This window comes from Nannobrachium achirus, assembly GCF_963921795.1.
Source record: "Nannobrachium achirus genome assembly, chromosome: 7".
Taxonomy (NCBI): domain Eukaryota; kingdom Metazoa; phylum Chordata; class Actinopteri; order Myctophiformes; family Myctophidae; genus Nannobrachium; species Nannobrachium achirus.
Genome location: NC_137816.1, coordinates 5702442 through 5712081, shown reverse-complemented (window position 1 = coordinate 5712081; position 9640 = coordinate 5702442). Strand labels below are relative to the sequence as shown.

General features: G+C 41.6%; 1 protein-coding gene across 2 annotated transcripts in view; it reads right to left on the bottom strand.

Annotated features, from left to right (window-relative positions):
- Positions 1 to 2576: 2576 nt before the first annotated feature.
- LOC308289096 (alpha-taxilin-like) overlaps positions 2577 to 9640 on the bottom strand; it is a 621916-nt gene continuing 614852 nt past the window's right edge. For both annotated transcript variants that reach the window (XM_080730656.1, XM_080730655.1), the window contains exons 10-11: positions 8732 to 8827; positions 2577 to 7928 (exon numbers count right to left, since the gene is read on the bottom strand). In XM_080730656.1, coding sequence (XP_080586782.1) covers positions 7500 to 7928; positions 8732 to 8827 — 525 coding nt within the window. In that variant the 3' untranslated portion in view covers positions 2577 to 7499. The remainder of the gene's footprint in view (positions 7929 to 8731; positions 8828 to 9640) is intronic.

The window sequence follows — 9640 nt, the reverse complement described above, 5'->3', positions numbered from 1 at the left end:
ATGTGTACGTCTTTTGGTAAAGCAAAGCCCTGCTTATAATACAAGACTGTCGCACAAAACTACTGAAAACAGCCGATCTACAAGCACACAATGCCTCGCATCACTAGTTTAGTACATTTTATAGATGATAAATACAAAATGAATGGTTTTGGTTTCCACCGACAACGACGATATAAATATAAGGTGCTGGGAGTGAAAATTATAGGGTGCCTCGGATTAAAAAATGTAGGGGTGCCCTGAGACAAAAGAATTTGGGAACCCCTGCTGTATGGTGTGCACGGTTCACTGTTTTCGAATGATATAGTCTGTTAAGTAAATGAATATGGTAACCAAACTGTACAAGATCAGTGCTACACAGATTTCTGATACAGAAAGTGTGTTTAGCAAGAGTTTGTAATATTGTTTGAGGCTGAGTATGTGCTTATAGTTGTGCAGATCTGGGCAGAGCTTTTGCTGTTATTTAAGCCAGTGGTTCTCAATCTGTGGGTTGTTGGGTCACTCGACCATAAAAGGGAAAATAAATGACGTCAGTCATCTGATGTATGACTCCATATATTCGATCGCCCATAAGATGAATATTTCAAAAGATCTAAAACTTGTGTGATAAGAAATGTGTGGAGGTACTTCCTTGGTGCAACTGGAAGCATGCAAAAGAAATTCGGCACTGATCGGACGTTGAGTCCACCAGTTTACCTTTCCACTAGTCCTTGGAGAAACAGACCCATTTTTGACAGCTCACCTAATAGAGCCAGGCTTTATTAAGTCTGAAGCTGTCTGAGATAACAAAGGGACACTTAACTTTAATTAGTAACAGTGCATAGTAACTAAGAGGACACCTCCATAGATTAACTTAACTATGAGGCTATTCGTTAGTCAAGAGGACACCTCCATAGATTAACTTAACTATGAGGCTATTCGTTAGTTACAGACTGAAGCAGTGGTCAGCAACCTTTTTGGAATCAAATGCCATTTTTATTTTCTAGATAGTGTGCCGTGTTAACGTTAAAGGGCCAGTTCACCTCTGGGGCAACCAGATCTTATTTTATTGTTTGGGACACCATCAATCCTGAGTTATTTTTTGTGTTCAATCTGTGTTTTGAGATATTTTAGTATTTCAGCATGAATGATGATCATGATGCAACATGACTCATACGATACAAAATGCATCATCATTCATGCTGAAATACTAATATATCTCAAAACACGGTTTGAACACAAAGAATAACTCAGGATTGTGTTGATCGTGTCCCAAACAATAAAATAAGATCTGGTTGTCCCAGAGGTGAACTGGCCCTTTAAGTTGAATTATGACACATCAAAATGTAATATTACAAACTGATTTTGATTGTCCATACAACCTTTTTCCTTTTGAAATGTTTCATTTCACATCAGGACATTGTAATGATCATTATACTCAGAGTCAGAGCAATAACCCAACCTACTGTATCTCCCAGACTCCCTCCCCAGTCAGTGTTTTAATGAATGTAGAATTGTATGCAGGATGTATTTAACCCATTTAGGCCTAGAATTATTGAATGCTTTAACCAGTGAAAAATAGCAGATATACAAGCTCACAGCGCGGCACCGAGTGCTGCGCTGCGAGCTTGTAGATCTGCTATTTTTGAAAAAGTCGTGAAAATGTGTGCAAATCTTTGAATATATGTATTTTCAAAGCGAACGTTTGTAACTCAAATTTTGCTTCTGGGTGGTCCCTGGAACTAGATATTTTGAATTGGGGGTCCGTGGCCAAATAAATATCATTTTGGGGGTCCTTCACATGAAAAGGTCTGAGCACCACTGACATAGTAGTCTCTCAAGAACAGACTAACTGAGCTCCAGTTAAGTGAAAAGGACCTTTTCTTTGACGATGGCTGGCCAGATTGCTGACATAGGAACAGTTTTTTTCCAAAGATCTTAGGATTCAAAAGACACTTATAGATTTTTCAAAAATAGCAGATCTACAAGCTCGCAGCGCGGCACTCGGTGCCGCGCTGTGAGCTTGTATATCTATTTTTTAAAATATTTTAAGCATAAAATATTGCATCATAATGTGTTCAGGCCTTAATGGGTATATTTGAACCCAAACATCTCTCAGTTATGCCATTGACCACCCTCCCTGTGCCTAAGGTTGCCTACACAGACATAGAAAGGTAGACGCCTCTTCCGGCTGGGGGGTGCTGGTCCAAGACCGCTGGCAAGCCTCCCAATAACTACGCAAGCCTCCAGAATTCTGAGGCGGGGCTCTTGGGAATTCACAGAATGGGAAGCTCGGTAGTCCAATCAGATGCAGGACTGGCAGGACTCCCTCTTTCCCATTGGAGGGGGCAGAGTGCCTTCCGCAGTTCCACAGTTATGCACTTCCGCCAGAGGTGTTTGACCAGTCGCGCTAATGAACTGCAGCGGCGGAGGAGGTATCTAGCTTTTTATATCTGTGGTTGCCTACCCTTGGACTAAAGTAAATACAGGATCATGTACTCTGTGTCAATGTTTGCCATGCCCAGGCATACATGCATCACAGGCCTGTAAGTGATTGTTACACCAGATGACACAATTATGACGGAAATTCACAACAGCTGGAAAATTCTACAAAATGTTTATTGAAAAGCAAGACAGACTATAAGAACATTGTACAATCTCAAGGGGGAATGTGGGCTCATTTTTAATAAAAAATACAGCTTTCTGGAAGCCGCGGTGACTCGTCCCTCTTTCACAGTTGGTCTCACCTGCAGAGGTAGATTCTGACATTACCTGAGAGTTAAATCTGGGGCAACGCCAAAGAAAGAGGAAATGCATGCTGAAAACCTTCCCTTGACTAAGGCCTAATTTATTCTTCGTGTAGTTTGCTAATAACCGATTTTCAAGTGGGAAAAAAGAAAAAGAAAAGAGCAACGAAGTATGAATTAGACTTTAGGTTTGAAATCTGATTTATACCCCATACAGGTAGAACAAAAATGGGGGGAGGTGGTACAAGGATGTGCTTACAAATCAATGCAGTGTTTTTAAAGCCATGAGTAATGGAAGACTGCACATTTCAAGAAAAGCTCTAAGCAACAAATCCTGGCAAAACTACAAGCTTTTTGAGACGGCCAAAATATGTATTCAACATAAATTCAAGCAGATTTGAACATTAACATTACAACTTTCCCATTAACAGGGGCCGATACTAAGGTGTCAGAGGCACTTGCCCGTTGGGCAAGTACAGGTCATGTTCTACTTGCCCAAAGGTCATAGCCCTAATGTTTTATTTGCCACGGGCAGTCAGGCACCCGCTAGTGTCAAAACCCCTGCATCAAGCTCGTCTTTCATCCAAGTCTAACATGGCAAAACAATACAGGAGCACTTTTTCCTCCTAAAATATTAACGAAGCACATACTTCACTGATCTTTTGCAACTTAATTTTACTAATCAAATGAAAAATTCGCTATTCTACAAAAGGAATAATCAGACCCCGAGAATTTAAACATGACTCTTCCCAATTTCTGTACCGTTCAGCCGTCAACTTGAAACATAACTTTTTAATTTCGCCTATAGCCAAGCAGCAGTGCTGAGTCGAGTTCAGTCTGTCAATGTGAGCTGTGACATACCGGTAATTACCTGGGCTGAATACAGTTCAAGCAACAATCAAAATGTCAATTTGGCAACGATCATTCCCAATGACTTACAACAGGGTTCCCCAATAGGCGGCCCGCGGGCCATTTGCGGCCCACGGGGGGCTACTGTCAGGCCCCCACCAACCCCAGTAATAATGGTGGTATAAGAGCAGCAACAACACTAGTATATCGTCGTTGTCAGGTGGAAATCTCGTATCTCCAAATGTGTACGTTCTTTCGCAAATCATACACGGCCGTCCCACAAAAGTAGTGAAAACAGCAGATACCGCGAGGCGTTGTGTGCTTGTAGATCGGCTGTTTTCACTAGTTTAAATCATTTTTAAAATGATAAATGCAAAACGAACGGTTTTTGGACATACAAGATTTTCACCCGACTTTCACCCGACAACGACGATATCTGAACTGTCGCTGGAGTAGAGGGAACGCCACCGTCGCCCCCTGCAATGTTGTGGCCCTCGGCTTGGTACCCTAGACATAATTCGGCCCTTGGGGAAAACTAATTGGGGAACCCTGACTTACAATATGAAAAAATACTCATGATTTGGAATAGCTGAATGAATACACAACAGAACATGATGACCACAACTGCAGGTGTCTCCCGTAATCCAAGATAACATTTTTCTTTTTGCCCTTGCATAATGCACAGAAACTACAAGTTCCAAGGAGAACCAACAAGTAGCCCATAGGTAATTGGCCAGTTAAGCAACTCCACCACAACGAGAATGAGGGGAGTAAGCTGACCCAAGTTCAGTGCTTAGGGGGCAATTCCAACTTATAAACGTTTAAATTCAAAGTGAATTAACATGTGCACAGTTCAGTGAATAAACAGGAACAAAGGCAGGGTATAAGGTTTTTTTTCGTGTGGCCATATATGGGCAAGTGCATATTTCTACCTGTGTCACCAAATAGTTAGAAACCCTGTATCAACTGACGTAGTAATGGTTTGTGGAATGGAGCCTACAAAACTGTGGGCTATATAACATAGCAAGCAGCAAACAGGTACACTTGATGTAGCTGTCACAGTACACTTGGAGAACCGGTACGGTTGAAGGTGGTGCACTCGGTTTTACTTCCGCGTGGAAGGCGCAACGTCTGAAGGGAACTTGAGCCACCACCAAGCGAGCTAAAGCGAGCGAGTTGCCGTGGCGAACGTTGCGTAGTCACCTTCAGCCGACTCGGCGCCGCCCGAGTTGTAACGATAGTGACAGAATCATAAATCATTGCCCCACCGAGGGGGAGCGCTGGGGGGTTAACTCTAAGGAAACGAGAGCTCTTTCTTCAATCGTACTGTAACATAGCTGCCAGAGCCAACCAGGCCGGTTTTATGTAGAGCTGTACTAAGGCTAAAAGATTTATGTCCATGAAAGAAAAATCTTCCTTGCAGACAGCATTAGATGGAATGCACTAAATGACTAAGCCTTTGCTTTTGGTCTATCTGGAGTGCAAGGTTGGTGGGTGGGGGTTGGACCTATAGAACATTTCTATTCATTTAAAGGAGCTATAGTCAACTTTTTCGTGAAAAACAGATGCTAAATTAAAAATGTTCGAAAATATTTTATTAAAATAATATGCTTCATATATGTGTTTCTGTTCAAAAATGTCCACAAAAAGCGTAAAATAATGATAAAATAATCATTTTGGCCATTGTCGGACCGACACTTTGTTTACATTCTATCAATCCATATAAAAGAACAGGCTAGGATGTAAACAAAGTGTCGGTCTGACAAAGGCCAAAATTATTATTTTATCATTATTTTACGCTTTTTGTGGACATTTCTGAACAGAAACACACATATGAAGCATATTTCTTAATAAAATATTTTCGAAACATTTTTATTTTAGCATCCGTTTTTCAAGAAAAAAGTTGACTATAGCTCCTTTGATTGTGCCAGACAAATGCATGATTTGGCCTGTAATTGGTGACATTTAGAAGAGTTATTCCTACAATAACATGATCGGGAGGACTCTTGTAGTTCTTCACTGACAAGAGTTCTTTTACATAACGGTCTGCAGCGTCTATTGCTGCTGGAATGATGCTATTCATATGCATCAAAGAGTGCAACATTGTTTCACCTTAAAGGGGTAAAAAAAAAAGCAAGCAAAAAACAACAACATTCAGTTTTCAATATTAAGTATAAGAAGTTGCCCTTTTTAACATAAAACTAAATGTTGATTTTTAAACAATCTTTGTCATCGGGTACTCTCCCTTTCCTCATCTGACCAAATCAGCACAAAAAGGTTTCTTACTCAAAGTGTAATTTTAGTCCCATCTAGCAAGAATGGCTGAGAGGGAAGACAAGTATTCAAAATGTGTTTTTTTTTTGTGTTGTTGCTGCTGATAATTTTACTTTCCTACATTAATTAAGTTGCTTACTTAGAGGGTCACAACTAGTGTTGGGATCCTTTAAACGATTCTGATTTCTTAACGGTTCCCTTTAACGATTTATACGGGGGTTTCCAATCCAAATGGACCCTTACTTTAAGTCTGTAACTCAAGAGTGTACAAATGGAACCAGAATCCCCGGTTTTGTAATTGCACAGCAGACGTTAAGTCAGCATACCAGCTCCAACAGTGTGATATTAAAACAAAATATGTTCCAAAACTGTTCCAAATGTCATGGAACCGATTCCGGTTCCCCAATGTTGGATCCAGTCTCCAACCATAACACTAAACAGCAATGCCTGCAGACTCGCTAACCATCCAGGGGCTCAACCCAGAATCGTCAGCCAGAGTGAGTCACTTTCCCAAACCCACAAAACAAATTACTGAAGTGCAAAGGACTGCAATTGCATTCGGCAGACAACGTGTGTCAGTCCCTTAGACTGCTATGGAAACACCAGGGGGCGCCGTGGCTGAGCATTCACAACAGCCGTGGTCAAAGTTGTACTTTAGCCCTTTTTAGACTTGCGTATTTTAAAACGCAAGTCTACGGAGGCGTTTCACCTCTTGGCGGCAATAAGCCTTGAAACCATATTCAGGGAAGCGGTAGTAGTGCTACCATTCTCAGACTCAAGTTCTTTTAAATTCAACTGCATTTTGGTTGATGATGGCAGCCAGTCCAGAGGTTGCTCGGTCGGCCATTGCTGAACACTTTTCGGTAAGGCCTATGAAACAGTTTTTACTCAACCTGATTCACAATAGAGTTAGTGGTTAGTGAAACTAGGTTTCAGAGGGACATGAAAACAGATACCCTGTAGCCAAACTTAAAACAACACAGCTCTGCTTTTTAAGTAATGGAAACATGTGTGCGTTTGCTCTTATAATGCTACATCAAGTTACGGGATTCCAATTTAGACTCTAACAAGACTACATTAAGCAAGCATATCCGACAATTATGCATCTGATATACTCAGTTTTCACCATTATGAATCCTAAATTAGATTATTTCTAATATGAAAGATATGCTGCAGAGCGACAGGGAGGCGCGTGAAAGGAGAAAAAAAAAAAGAAGGAAAAAGAAAACTAACTTGAGTCAGACTCAGAAAACACAGCTTCGATTTAAACTGCACGTTAATTTCCTATGAAAATACAATTATGGTAGAAAAACAGGGAGTACGAAGTGCTCGCCACAAAGCCAAATATTACAACAAATGTACAACGGCGGGTGAAGTACTAGAATAGAATTATCGAGACAATCATTTAAACTCTTAATAAACCATCTCTCTCGCACACGCACGCACACACGCACAAAGATAGGGGTCGGGCTCGCCCCCTTTTGCGAGATCCAGATAGGCAAGTCCTAGACGTTATAAAAACCACGATCTCCATTGAAGATGCTTTTGATCGGTTTTAGTTATTAAACTAAAAGCTGTAGGTCTAGGGACACAAAATCCTATTGGGACCTTCCTTGCCTCCTAGACTCAAAGAGGGCTGCACAGGCCCCCAAATCAGTCCTGGGGCTGTGCTGTTGTTGTAGTGGCAGGGGCTGGTGGTGGAGACAGGCTGGTGGTGGTGGTGGTGGCGCTACTAGTAGTAGTTATATCAGTAGCAGCCGATGATGACTCCTCGTCCTCCAGTTCAGGGGGCCTGGAGGCCTGGTGGGGGATCCCTTCCGCCTCGGTTGTGGGCCTCTCGCCGGGCGAATGGCCGCCCCCTTCCTCAGCCTCAGAGGGCTCTGTTGTCCCAGAATGGGGTCCCGGAGGGTCGGCGGAGGCCCCTTCTTCCTCCTCCTCCTCCTCCCTGCCACCTTGCTCCTCCTGCAGGAGGCCGAGCCGGTTGTTGAGGTCGTTTCTCTCCTTCTGGAGGGCCCGGCACAGCCTCTCCAGGAGCTCCAGCTTCCCTTGCAGGGCCTTGAAGTGGCCGTCGCGGAGCGTTTTCTGTCAAAATGAAGACGAGACAGGAGGGCATGTTTTTTTTATTGGGAGGTAAGCATCGTTCTCAATGGTTAATTCAATTTAGGCCTAGAATTATTGAATGCTTTAACCAGTGAAAAATAGCAGATCTACAAGCTCACAGCGCGGCACCGAGTGCCGCGCTGCGAGCTTGTAGATCTGCTATTTTACAAAAAGTCGTGGAAATGTGCATATCTTTGAATATATGCATTTTTAAAGCGAACGTTTGTAACTCCAATTTTGCTTCTGGGGGGTCCCTGGAACTAGTTATTTTGAGATGCGTGTCCGTGGCCGAATAAATATCATTTTGGGGGTCCTCCACATGAAAAGGTTTTAGCACCACTGACATAGTAGTCTCTCAAGAACAGACCAACTGAGCTCCAGTTGAGTGAAAAGGAGTTTTTCTTTGATGATGGCTGGCCAGATTGCTGACATAGAATACGTTTTTAAAAAACCCTTAGAAGGATTCAAAAGACACTTATAGAATCGGGTAAAAAATTCTAATTTTCAAGATTTTTCAAAAATAGCAGATCTACAAGCTTGCAGCGCGGCACTCGGTGCCACGCTGTGAGCTTGTATATCTGCTATTTTTCAATAGTTAAAGCATAAAACAATGATACACAATACAGTGTACCCGTTCTAAATGGGTTAATTAAAGTGAGATAAACTTAAAATGCAGGAAAATAAGGTTAGAGACTGGAGTGTGTCTTCTACAACAGTCAACCCAAAAACAAGACAAAAAGGAAAGAGGAAGTGAAAGGAAATAAAAAGAGGGATGCGGCCGTCACCTCCTCAGCCATCTGTAGCAGTGCCTGGTTGTTGCTCTCCCATTTGGTCCTCCACTGAGTCGTCTCCTTCTCCAGCTTCTTGATCTTCTTGGTCATCTGATGATGAAAGGTTAAAGTTGTACTATGTAACTTTTTTTTATAAAACAAATCTTAAAATTCTCCTAACTATTAAATCACAAAAGTTTTAGAAGATCCGCGCCGTGAATTTCAGCCTGTAAAGCCTTCTCTGTATGTAAACTGAGATCCTTGCCGTGGACCGGATCTCGCGCCAAAATTGCGTCATCACACTACCGGCCAATCACAGCGAGGGTTATACAACTGCCGGCCAATCACAGCGCATCTTGAAGTGGGGTCGCTATGGCAGCCATATTTGTTGTCGCCCGTTTGTACCATCCCTTCTCTAGGTAATTTCGTTTTGAGTGGTCTCGTGTAATATTGTAATATTTTGAAATATGGACTTTTGATATTCATCAAAAAATTCATATGTATCATGCCATATGTATGCCATAAAAATTCTAAATTTTACCAAAAAAAGGTTTGGAATAATTCACTGAATGTCCAATGTATCTAGAATATTTCATGAAATATATGAAAGTTTCAAGAAAATGTACTTTTACACAATATATATATATATATATATTTTTTTTTAGAAGGATCTGTATGTGGTATCATTGATAGGAGACATAACAGGCAAACGTTCTACATTCTCTAGTTGTGTAGACTTATTGTAAATTAGTGATGCAGATGTTTAACAGTAATTTAACTCTTGAGAGTGTCAAATGAAACTTTACACTCTCAACCGTCAAAGATCTACAAGGGTTAAGTTATCCATCATTTGGCTGTGGACCACCTGGAATCCCTTCAAGGACCACTTGTTGAGAACCTACCATTGCTTTATCAGATGGATTC